Source organism: Theropithecus gelada, chromosome 10 (assembly GCF_003255815.1).
Source record: "Theropithecus gelada isolate Dixy chromosome 10, Tgel_1.0, whole genome shotgun sequence".
NCBI lineage: Eukaryota > Metazoa > Chordata > Mammalia > Primates > Cercopithecidae > Theropithecus > Theropithecus gelada.
In genome coordinates this window covers 30,403,178-30,415,800 of record NC_037678.1, presented here as the reverse complement: position 1 = coordinate 30,415,800, position 12,623 = coordinate 30,403,178, and the positions used below count along the sequence as shown (strand labels likewise).

At 53.0% G+C, this 12,623-nt stretch overlaps 1 protein-coding gene across 2 annotated transcripts in view; it reads right to left on the bottom strand.

Moving 5' to 3' along the window:
- Positions 1–12,623, bottom strand: part of SLC25A18 (solute carrier family 25 member 18) — a 27,969-nt gene that overhangs the window by 1,545 nt on the left and 13,801 nt on the right. For both annotated transcript variants that reach the window (XM_025399543.1, XM_025399544.1), the window contains 8 exons: positions 11,424–11,643; positions 10,242–10,364; positions 9,988–10,043; positions 8,745–8,835; positions 7,582–7,700; positions 2,474–2,639; positions 1,714–1,868; positions 150–225 (listed from right to left, as the gene is read on the bottom strand). In XM_025399543.1, the coding sequence (XP_025255328.1) occupies positions 150–225; positions 1,714–1,868; positions 2,474–2,639; positions 7,582–7,700; positions 8,745–8,835; positions 9,988–10,043; positions 10,242–10,364; positions 11,424–11,443 (806 nt within the window). In that variant the 5' untranslated portion in view covers positions 11,444–11,643. The remainder of the gene's footprint in view (positions 1–149; positions 226–1,713; positions 1,869–2,473; positions 2,640–7,581; positions 7,701–8,744; positions 8,836–9,987; positions 10,044–10,241; positions 10,365–11,423; positions 11,644–12,623) is intronic.

Below are 12,623 nucleotides of genomic sequence, written 5' to 3'. Positions count from 1 at the left end.
CCAAAAAAAAAAAAAAAAAAAAAAAAAAAAAAAAAAAAAAAAAGAAACCCAGAGCCCAGCATTACAGCTGGTCTGTAAATCTGATCTAGGCAGACACCCATGCAGAGGAACTGGTCCCAGCCACCATTTGAGGGGACACTGGCTCTCACCTGGCACAGTCGGTGATCCCACTGTACACGTCCTCGCCCAGGCCTTTCTTGAGGGTTTGGATTCGAGTTTTCAGAACTAAATGAAGTAAAAGTTAAAATAAGTAGTGAACAGCTTACCTTTGGTGTCCTCCCCTCAACACGAAGTGGCTGGGTCCTCCTTTAGAGCTACCACATGTAAAACTGCGTCATAGGCCGGGCACGGTGGCTCACGCCTGTAATCCTAGCACTTTGGGAGGCTGAGGAGGGCGGATCACGAGGTCAGGAGTTCGAGACCAACCTGGCCAACATAGTGAAACCCCATCTCTACTAAAAATACAAAAATGAGCTGGGCATGGTGGCGTATGCCTGTAGTCCCAGCTACTCGGGAGGCGGGGGCGGGAGAATCGCTTGAACTGGGGAGGCGGAGGTTGTGGTGTGCTGGGATTGCATCACTGCACTCCAATCTGGGCAACAGATTGAGACTCCATGTCAAACAAAAAAAAAAAGGTCATGAGACCAGTTCTGCCATTGTGTGCATTGTGTGATCTGTGAGTGGAGGTCTTCATCTTTGCGCCTCAGCTATAAAATAAATGAGTCATGTTACCGTGGGTTTGTTTGGTTTTGTTGAGACAGGGTCTTGCTCTGTTGCCCAGGCTGGAGTGCAGTGGCACAGTCACAGCTCACTGCAACCTCGACCATCTGGGCTCAAGTGATCTTGCCACCTCAGCCTCCCCAGTAGCTGGGACTACAGGCACTACCACCACACCCAGCTAATGTTTTTACTTCTTTTAGAGACAGGGTCTCACTTTGTTGCCCAGGCTGGTCTCAAACTCCTGGGCTCCTGTCTCATCCTCCCAAAGTTTCGGGATTACAGGTGTGAGCCGCCGCCGCACCTGGCCAGGTTACTGTTGGTATAGGAAGTCCGCCCGCATGTTTGGGGAGCTGCGGGCAGCCCTAACACAGAGGGAGGCATTGTCTTCTCGCAGTGGGTTTAGCTCCCGCCTTTAGCCCCAAATTTTATGTATTTATTTTTTTTTGAGATGGAGTCTTGTGCTGTCACCTTGTGGTCTTGGCTCACTGTAACCTCCGCCTCCCAGGTTCTAGTGATTCTCCTACCTCAGCCTCCCAAGTAGCTGGGATTACAGGCACCCGCCACCACACTCAGCTAATTTGTTTTGTATTTTTAGTAGAGACGGGGTTTCACCACGTTGGCCAGGATGGTCTCGAATTCCTGACCTCAGGTGATCCACCCACCTCGGCCTCCCAAAGTGCTGGGATTGCAGGCGTGAGCCACCACACCCGGCCAACCCCAGATTTTGAAAGATCAGCAATAATTTACAGCTGAGGCTCACAACTCTTCTGAGGGGATGAAAAGCTAAAGGAATCTGGAGGGTGAGGGGATGTGTCAGGGATGAGAAACAGAGGGAAAGTCTCTTGGGCCCACTTTCTCCGGAAGGGCCTCTAATGAGCCTCTGCCAGCAGCCAGATTGCAACCCCAGACGGCTTCCAGGGTCGGGCTGTTCCATCTGTGAAGTGCAAAATTACTGTTCATCCCATAGAAAGGACACGTCTCCCACCTCCTTACCATCTAGAGGCGTCACTGCGACCGCAGCTACGGAACCTGCCACGCAGCCTGACACGAAGGAATGCGCAAAGGACGCCTTACCGGTGAGCTCGTTGAACCCCAGGTGGTTAAGGTTGGCAAACAGTGGGAAGTAGATGATGGAGAAGGGGATATCTCTGCAGAAGAGGGAGGAGAAACTCTGAGCTCCGAGCCGCCCTGGGGCTGCCGCCCGAGGTGAGACAATGAGCTTTGCTGTCAGCTATGGGGCTCACAGAGAAGCCGCTGGGACTCACCCCTTCTTCAGTGCCCGGGACAGCAGGGGACAAAAGGGCTATTGCCATCTGTCCTGCCCTCCCAGCTCCTTCCTCTGCCCTGCAGCACCTGCAGCCTCTTGACTGCCAGAGGCAAGTCCGAGGCTGGAAACGTGTTCTGTGCAGGGGCAGGCAGGCCAAGGGAAGATGAGGGGCACGGCCACCCATTTACTAGGAACTCCGCGGTCCTCCGTAGACAGGGCTTTCTTAGGTGCCTTTGGGCCACAAAACACGCGGCCTTCTTGTGGGCCTGGTCACCGCTATGCAAGGGGCCTAAAACTTCAGTCTTCTAGGTACCCATTCTGTGCTACCCTGGCCAGTTCTGGACAAAACAGGAAGCACAGAAATCGTCTGCTCACCTGGGTTTGGATATTCTGGGAAGGACACAGAGGCAGATAGGGACAGTCAGCTCTCCGGCCCTCATGCCCTCCCCCATGCACTTGTCCTAGGGAACCGGAAGAAAGGCTCACCTGAGGAGGGTGGCACCCAGGCCCTTGTAGAGCCCAGCCAGGCCCTGGGTGCGGAGCAGCTCCCGGGCGATGAGGGTGGCAGAGGGGCGTTTGTGGGTGGAAGCCGAACCCGTTGTGTAGGACCTGGAGGTGGAGGGTGCTGAGGCCGAGCCCTGATGATGGACGGCTGGAAGGGAAAGGACAGACCCCATCACTACCTGGTCCCCGACAGATGCGACAAAACACTCCTATGAATGTGGCTCTCAATCCCTGCCCCCGGGGCAGTTCAGAGGCCAGGCTGACACCTCGACTGGCATCCGGAAGAATGTCCTAATTTTAGAATGTTAATTTTTGGCTCTAAGGACGTCCTCCTAAGGTCTACAGTATCTCAGGAGCTATCCCAGTGCTGAGAACGCTTCCCAAGAGCACGGCCACATTCCTTAGGGCTCCATTCCTTGCCCTCCCATTAAAACTGGATTTGATCTGGCTTCCATTTCTAAACCATTTCTCAGCCTATGTAGATCATTTTTATTTTTACTTCTTTTGGGTTTCTTTTTTGCAGTGGTGTGATCTCAGCTCACTGCAACCTCCGCCTCCCAGGTTCAAGCGATTCTCCTGCCTCAGCCTCCCTAGTAGCTGGGATGACAGGCACGCGCCACCACACCTAGCTGATTTTTGTATTTTTAGTAGAGACGGGGTTTCACCATGTTGGCCAGGCTGGTCTCGAACTCCTGACCTCAGGTGATCCACCTGCCTTGGCCTCCCAAAGTGCTGGGATTACAGGTATAAGCCACTGTGCCTGGCCTGGGTGATTTTTAGACACAAAAATAATTTGTTGCTTTTCACCATTAGGCAGAACATACGTGAAATTCCCATGCCCTAAAGTGCTAATAGGATGGAATGTCTCCCTCAGGCTTCCATGGCACCTCCTTCTGCTCGCCCTCCAAGATGAGGTGAGCAGGTCCGTCCCACCCTTCCCTATTTGGTAGAATTTGATTCTTTAAATAATTCAGAGCCCATCATTTGGTAAGTTCAATATTACTCATTACAATGGAATTATACCACATTTAAAATGTTGTGAGGTGGCCGGGCGCGGTGGCTCACACCTGTAATCCCAGTACTTTGGGAGGCCAAGGTGGGCAGATCACCTAAGGTCGGGAGAGTTCGAGACCAGCCTGACCAATATGGATAAACCTTGTCTCTACTAAAAATACAAAAACAAAAATTAGCCGGATGTGTTGGTGCATACTTGTCATCTCAGCTACTCGGGAGGCTGAGGCAGGAGAATCACTTGAACCTGGGAGGCAGAGGTTGTGGTGAGCCAAGATAGCACCATTGGACTCCAACCTGGGCAACAGAGTGAAACTCTGCCTCAAAAATAAATAAATAATAATAAAATAAATAAATAATAATAACATTAAATGCCGTGAGGCCCATTAACAACAATGGGATTTACGACACTGAAATTCTGTGAATATTTATTTTCCTAAATTTCAGTGTTTGAGAAGCTTTGCTTAGATTATAAGTCCTTGCCAAAAGGAAGCTATTTCCCAATGACATGTCCCAAATTTGTTTGGTATCCACCAGAAAAATATTTCTTTGAGACAGAGTGTCGCTCTGTCGCCCAGGCTGGAGTGCAGTGGCGCGATCTCAGCTCACTGCAAGCTCCGCCTCCCGGGTTCACGCCATTCTCCTGCCTCAGCCTCCTGAGTAGCTGGGACTACAGGCGCCCGCCACCATGCCTGGCTCATTTTTTGTATTTTTTTAGTAGAGATGGGGTTTCACTGTGTTGGCCACTCCTGACCTCGTGATCCGCCCGTCTCGGCCTCCCAAAGGGCTGGGATTACAGGTGTGAGCCACCTCGCCCTGCCGAAAATATTTCATACTAGGAATCTGGTTATCACACACATTTTTTTTTTTTCCTTTTTTTTTTTTTTTTTTCTTGAGATAGAATCTCGCACTGTCGCCTGGGCTGGTGTGTGCAGTGGTGTGATCTCGGCTTGCTGCAACCTCTGCCTCCTGGGTTCAACTGATTCTCCTGCCTCAGCCTCCCAAGTAGCTAGGATTACAGGTGCCTGCTACTATGCCTGGCAAATTTTTTGTATTTTTAGTAGAGATGGGGTTTCACTATATTGGTCAGGCTAGTCTCGAACTCCTGACCTCGTGATCCACCCACCTTGACCTCCCAAAGTGCTGGGATTACAGGTGTGAGCCACTGTGCCCGGGCCACATTTTCTTTTTCGTGGTTTTTGCTTTGTTTTGCTTTTGTTTTTGTTTTTGTTTTGAGATGGAGTTTCACTCTTGTTGCTCAGACTGGACTGCGATGGCACGATCTCTGCTCACTGCAACCTCTGCCTCCTGGTTTCAAGTGATTCTCCTGCCTCAGCCTCCCGAGTAGCTGGGATTACAGGCATGCGCCACCACGCCCGGCTAATTTTGCACTTTTAGTAGAGATGGAGTTTCTCCACGTTGGTCAGGCTGGTCTTGAACTCCCGACTTTAGGTGATCCACCTGCCTCGGCCTCCCAAAGTTCTGGGATTACAGACGTGAGCCACCACACCCGGCCTGTTTTGTTTTGTTTGTTGTTTTTTGAGACGGGGTCTTGCTCTGCCACCCAGGCTGGAGTGCCAGTGGCGCAATCGCTCACTGCAGCCTCAACCTTCCTGGCTCAAGCAATCCTCCCACCTCTGCCTCCTGAGTCCCTGGGACCACAGACCCATGCCAGCACGTCCAGGACCACAGCCCCACGCCAGCACATCCAGGACCACGGCCCCACGCCAGCACATCTGGCTAATTTTTGTATTTTTTTAGAGGCAAGGTCTCACTATGTTGCCCAAGCTAGTCCTAAACTCCTGAGCTAAAGTGATCCCCCCATCTCGTCCTCCCAAAGTGTTGGGAGCCACTGCACACAGCCTTTGCACAAATTTTCTTTTATTTTCTTTTCTTTTTCCGGAATCTTGCTCTATCACCCAGGCTGAAGTGCAGTGGCCTGATCTTGGCTCACTGCAACCCCCGCCTCCGCGGTTCAAGTGATTCTCCTGCCTCAGCCCCCCAAGCCGCTGGGACTGCAAGTGCACACCACCACACTTGGTTAAGTTTTGTATTTTTAGTAGAGAGAGGGTTTCACTATGTTGGCCAGGCTGGTCTCGAACTCCTGACCTCAGGTGATCCGCCCACCTGAGCCTCCCAAAGTGCTGGGATTATAGGCGTGAGCCACTGCACCTGGCAGGCACATATTTTCTTATGGTAGTAATCTAGGTGCAGGCTGCAAACAATTAACTTTAAGCAATTAGTTGATCAATATGAACATTATTTTCCCCATTGTCATCTTTACATGCACCATAATTTATTGATATCCTATCTTTTACTTCTTTCTAAATGCTTTTGGAATACTAAACTTCTTACACAGGTTGAAAAACTAAACACAGTGGGGGCTCATCTGTGCCTAAACTTTATTCTCCCGCAGTTTTATTTGGTCCAGGCTGGTCTGATTCAATCTAGAAATCTAGTAGAATTCTCGCACAGCACATGTGCACAGCTGAATTGAGGAAGGGAAGGGCACTGCATGGACTGACTGTATGCCCGTTGCCAGGTGCTGCATTAGGTGCATTATGGGTTAGTGTATTTAATTTGGTCGCTGTGGTTTAGCCCTAAGGAGAGGCCCCCACATCCCTTCTACGGTTGGCCAGCTCTAGCTTTTACTATATGCGTTGTGGCATCTACACCACTCCATAGTGCTTGCTTTTTTTTTTTTTGAGAGACAGTCTCGCTCTGTTACCCAGGCTGGAGTGCAGTGGTGTGATCACTCGCTACAACCTCCGCCTCCCAGGTTCAAGTGATTCTCCTGCCTCAGCCTCCCGAGTAGCTGGGATTACAGGAGTGTACCATGCTGAGCCAACACCACTCCATCATTCTGAGAGGACTAGGATTTAGGAAAGGGCCAAACTTCTCTTCCAGGAAAAAACAAAAGAATAGGAATAATTCTCTTATCCCTTTTTATGCCTTTCCACCAAAAGCCAGCTTCTACAGCACAAAATACTTACTGACTGGAGGTTTCAGTGAGCCAGTCATTGGCATTTCTCTCTTTTTTTTTTTTTTTTTTGGAGACGGAGTCTCGCTCTGTCACCCAGGCTGGAGTGCAGTGGCGTGATCTCGGCTCACCGCAAGCTCCGCCTCCCGGGTTTATGCCATTCTCCTGCCTCAGCCTCCTGAGTAGCTGGGACTACAGGCGCCCACCACCTCGCCCGGCTAATTTTTTTGTATTTTTTAGTAGAGACGGGGTTTCACCGTGTTAGCCAGGATGGTCTCCATCTCCTGACCTCGTGATCCGCCCGTCTCGGCCTCCCAAAGTGCTGGGATTACAGGTGTGAGCCACTGCGCCCGACTTTTTTTTTTTTTTTTTTGAGATGAAGTCTCACTTTTGTCCTCTAGGCTGGAGTGCAAATGGCGTCATCTCTGCTCACTGCAACCTCCGCCTCCTGGGATCAAGTGATTCTCCTGCCTCAGCCTCCCGAATAGCTGGGATTACAGGCACCTGCCACCATGCCTGGCTAATTTTTGTATTTTTAGTAGAGACGGGGTTTCACTATGTTGGCCAGGCTGGTCTTGAACTCCTGACCTCAGGTGATCCACCTGCCTCGGCCTCCCAAAGTGCTGGGATTATAGGTGAGAGCCACCACGCCCGGCGGCATTTCTTAAAATCTTTAGGAAATCAAGTCTAATTGTGAAGAAAATATGACAGAAGCATAAAGTATTTTCTGACCCTCTGAATCAACATTCTCGTTTCTGCTATTTGTTCTGGAGCTGGCAGCATTGATGAAATGGGTAACCATAAACGAAGACTTTTTTTTTTTTCCCACACCTGGCTAATTTTTGTATCTTTAGTAGAGACGGGGTTTTACCATGTTGGGCACGCTGGTCTTGAACTCCTGACCTCAAGTGATCCACCTGCCTCGGCCTCCCAAAGTGCTGGGATTACAGGCATGAGCCACCATGCCTGGCCAAAGACTTCTACCTGCTTGGAAAGTTGACTGGTCACACAGCCTAGCAAATGAGGGTGGGATGTGGGATGTGCCTGGTTCCAATCCCAGCCCTTTACTGTTCCCATAGGAGGTGGGGACAGGCCTCACCCAAGCGTCCAGCATCCTGCAGCTGAATCTTGAGCATTTCCATGGGAGAGGTCACCACCACCTGGCACATCCCAGCCCCACACCCGGCCAGCATCTCCATCTTCAGGTTCCGCTGCATCCTATGGGAACAGGCGTCAGGCTCCTTCAGCCGCAGCTGCCCTCTTGTGAGAGGGGGACTTTCCCTGGATGGCCTCCGTGGCTGCCACTCACCCAGCTGGGCAAGTCATCAGCTAGCCCTTAGGTGTGGTCTCTGTACTGACAGGGGACTAAGTTTAAAACAAAGCCTGCTAGGGAGGTAGCACTGCGTGGAAGCTGAAAACAGTGACAGAGAAACTACCCAGGCCAGGCGTTGTCCCTGATCCCTTCAGGAACATCACTGGGGCAATGTGAGGCACAGAGAGAGCTAGAAAGTGTTTGGGGACTGATTTGTTTTTCCTGAGACGAGGTCTCACTCCGTCGCCCAGGCTGACGTGCAGTGGAACCAACATGGCTCACTGCAACAATTTTTTTTTTTTTTTTTTTTTTTTGAGACGGAGTCTCGCTCTGTCGCCCAGGCTGGAGTGCAGTGGCGGGATCTCAGCTCACTGCAAGCTCTGCCTCCGGGGTTTACGCCATTCTCCTGCCTCAGCCTCCTGAGTAGCTGGGACTACAGGCGCCCGCCACCTCGCCCGGCTAGTTTTTTGTATTTTTTTTAGTAGAGACGGGGTTTCACCGGGTTAGCCAGGATGGTCTTGATCTCCTGACCTCGTGATCCGCCCGTCTCGGCCTCCCAAAGTGCTGGGATTACAGGCTTGAACCACCGCGCCCGGCGGCTCACTGCAACCTTGACCTCCTGGGCTCAAGCGGCCTCCTTCCTCAACCTCCTAAAGTGCTGGAATTACAGGCATGAGCCACTGCACCCAGCTTGGTGGCTGATTTTTAAAAATTTATTGCCTAGTTGATGGATTTGTCGGTGTATTCTATATGTTCTCTATATTATCTGTCACACTTCCAAAGTATACCAGCTCGTTCTCTGCCTTCACTCTCCAGCAGCCCTCAGCCCTGGGTGCACATATTGAAATGCATGCAGGCAGGTAAAATGAGGCACATTTGAAATCTTCTTCCTGCCATCTCTCCCAAAAAACACACAGTGAAGGATCCAACCCCACTCGACCTGGCCATACCCATCTTCCATGAGCAGCTGCCGGAAGAAGTCGTTGGCCGCCAGCTTGATGGCCTTCTCCGGAGTGACCAGAGTGAGGTTCACGGCAGCCCCTGGAAGTGAAGGACAAGATGGGGAGTCAAGGCCATCCCAGAAATAACAGTTTCCCGGGTCTGCCCCTCAGCCCTAGCCAGGCCAGTCTCTGAGTGAAGAGCATCTTGGGGGCCAGGTGGGGCTCCTGGGCCTGTTTCACTGAAATAACTTTCCATTTCCACTCCCTACCACATTCTCTTTTTCTTTTTTCCGAGACAGAGTCTCGCTCTGTCGCCCAGGCTGGAGTGTGGTGGCACGATCTCAGCTCACTGCAAGCTCCGCCTCCCAGGTTCACGCCATTCTCCTGCCTCAGCCTCCCGAGAAGCTGAGACTACAGGTGCCCACCACCGTGCCCAGCTAATTTTTTGTATTTTTAGTAGAGACGGGGTTTCACCGTGTTAGCCAGGATGGTCTCGATCTCCTGACCTCGTGATCCGCCCGTCTCGGCCTCCCAAAGTGCTGGGATTACAGGCGTGAGCCACCAGGCCCGGCTCCACCTTCTCCTCTTTTTACGTGTTTTTTTCTTGCGGACTCCTCAGTCTGGTTATCAGGAAGCCATTTGATTTTTGTTGCTGCTGGTGGGGTCGCGGATGATAAACCAGCAGTTCCCAGTGACAGGCGCCAGGCGCAGGGACTGGGGTTCTGCTCCTCGGTGCCGCACAAGCCAGTCCCATTGGCTGCTGGCTCCGGGCTCTCCAGGGTTTGTGTTTCGCTTCTCGGTGGCACAAGCATATGAGCTCCTGCTCAACTCCAGCTTTGGATCCACTGTCCAAGGTGGCCTGCTGGCTGGGGGCCCCGCAGGGACCGTGGCAGCGCTGGACCGTGCTGGGGAGGAGGCAACCAGAACTCCTTGCCAGGCGCTCAGGCCCCTTCGCTCAGTCCCTTTCAGCCTCTCTCTCTTCGCTTCTAGCCCGGCAGAGAGAGGCCGGCAGGCAGGGTGGGCTCGCCTGCTCTTAGTGAGGCGGGGGCGGGGGTGTGCTCTGGGGGGTCTCCGGAAGCCCTACCTGGACCCAGAGCTGCCTCTGACTCCACCCAAGAGCACAGAGGCTCATCAGGAAGGACCCCCTGGCAGCCCCGGCCCCATCCCCACAGCAACGGAAGGAACACCAGTTCCCCAGGTCCCCTACGCTCACACCTGTTGCCCAGCCTCCCAGGGGGCCTGAGAAGCCCACCTCGGTACATGCCAAAGAAGCCCTCCGCCCGAGCCGTCTTCATCAGGCAGTCGATCCTGAAAGCAGAGGCCAGAGTAGGAGTCAGGGTGCAGCAGGCCGCCCAGCCCCCTCCATGCCCTGCTCCCGCGGGCACATCCCAGCTGACCAGCTCCCCAGCCCCCACGCTCAGGCGCGCTGCCTGGAGACTGGAGGGAAGGGGGCCCCATCCCTCCTCCGGGCGCCTCTGCCCTCCACCCTCGCCCGCCAGCACCTACATTCCTTTGTACATGGCTTTCCCATGCTGGTTCTGCAGGCGAGTCTTGGCCAAGTCGATGGGGAACACGCAGGTCACCCCCACGAGCCCTGCTACACCTCCATTGATGAGTTTGGCTGTGATGCTAGGACACGGGGAGGAAAGAGGCAGAGGGAGGGACAGGTTAGGGAGCGGATGCAGCCAGGAATGGGCAGGGGCACAGACAGTTGGGAACCCCAGCCGCACAGGTGTCCAGAGACGCTCTTCAGCCTCCCTGGCCCAGGTCTGGTCCAGACAGGACAGCCGCACTCACCAGGGCTGAGGCATCTTGCTGCAACCCGGGAGGGAAGTCCCTGGAGCTGGGACCTGCAGGGGCTTCTGGGAGGAGCCCAGCTCTGCCCCCATGGGCCGCCACCAGGGCACCGCTCTGCCCCGAGCTTCCCCGGCCCGCCCTCTGGCTCCTCGGCAGGCCTGGAGCCACGTGTGCGGTTCTCACACAAACTGGCTGAAGGTCAGGCAGAACCAAGTTTCCATCCCGACTGTGACCTCGCCTCTCTGGGCCTGCATTCCCGTGGAACTCACTCCAGGGTTGCTGAGGACTATGGAAACCGTGCCTGGGGAGAATGCCGCTGTTGTTCATAATAAGAGAACAGGCACTTCCCACAGTGAGGGCTTCAAGTCCGTCAGCCCTAGAGGTGATCTCGTTCCAGCCAAAAGTCAAGCCACAGTTGAGATAACATGCCCCCCACCCTGCTGGGTATAGGAGCTTTGGAAGACCAGATATAAAAAACAAAGCTTCTCAGACTCCTTGGAACCCACTAAACTTTTCTTATCTTTCAGGCGGGAGGCAGACTGTGAAAAAAATATTTGGCGATGGATTTACCTGGAAGTGGTAAGAGTGGATGACAGTGGGCCTTTCACAAAGGAAGAGACTTGGGACGATAAAGAGAACTATGAACTAAACTTGGCAGTCAGAGAAGATGAACCCAAACAAACTATGTTGAACAATAATATACACGTGCACAGAAGCTTGTGTGTATGTATTTGCCGCAGTAGAGGTAGTGTGTATGTGACATGGGGAGCAGGGTTCTTGCTCTTCCCCAGGACTCAGCTTGTTCTTCAGAAACTTGGATGTGCTATCACCATAGCGACTCTCTCCCCAGGCCCAGGGGCCAGGGCCTCTGGCTGCCCCAGCCCTGCTCACCTCAGATCTTGGTGGGCCATTCTGCAGGGACTGGGGATCCCAGGACACAGGGCTGCTGGCTCCTTGGGGTAGCCGCTGTTGGGGCTGGCTGAGGGAAGAAGTGGAAGCTTCCTTGGCTCTGGCCCCGCAGCAGTGTGGACAGAGCACGGGTTTTGAGTGCAGCCTGGCCCGAGCCACCTTCCTGGCAAGTCACGGCCTCCCTGGGCTGCAGCTTCCTCCCCTGTGGTCAGAGAAACACACACCTCACAGATGGGCGAGGACGCACGTCACTAGTGGATTCATGCGGCCTGCTTGCCCCACCTTTTTCCCTTCCTAAACCTTTTGGACCTTGGGATTCAAATCAGAATCCTTGAACTTTTGGACTCTGGGGATCAGATAAGAAGGAAGGGGAATGAGAGAGCAGGATACAGCCTGCTGAGGCTGGAGGAAAGGATGTCTGGGGCATTTTGGACAGAGGCATGGGAGTGGCGCTGGAGGAAGCAGATGGGATGGGAAAGGATTTTAAGAGGAGTTGCTATGAACTAGGAATCCCTTTCATTGTGTCTCAGAACTACAATAAAATACTTAACATGGCCAGGCGTGGTGGCTCATGCCTGCAATCCTAACTCTTTGGGAGGCTGAGGTGGGCAGATTGCCTGAGCTCAGGAGTTCAAGACTAGCCTGGGCAACGTGGTAAAACCCTGTCTCTACTAAAAATGCAAAAATTAGTTGTGCATGGTGGTGGGCTAGTAATCCCAGCTACTTGGGAGACTGAGGTAGGAGATTGCTTGAACCCAGGAGACAGAGGTTGTGGTGAGCTGAGATCACACCACTGCTCTCTAGCCTGGGTGACAGATCGACTCTGTCTTAAAAAAAAAAAAAAAAAAAAAAAAGGGGGCTGGGCTCGGTGGCTCACGCTTATAATCCCAGCACTTTGGGAAGTGAGACGGGCGGATCATGAGGTCAGGAGATGGAGACCATCCTGGCTAACACAGTGAAACCCCGTCTCTACTAAAAATACAAAAAATTAGCCAGGCGTGGTGGCAGGTGCCTGGAGTCCCAGCTACTCCGGAGGCTGAGGCAGGAGAATGGCCTGAACCCAGGAAGTGGAGCTTGCAGTGAGCCGAGATGGCGCCACTGCACTCCAGCCTGGGCGACAGAGTGAGACTCCATCTCAAAAAACAAAACAAGGCCGGGCGCGGTGGCTCAAGCCTGTAATCC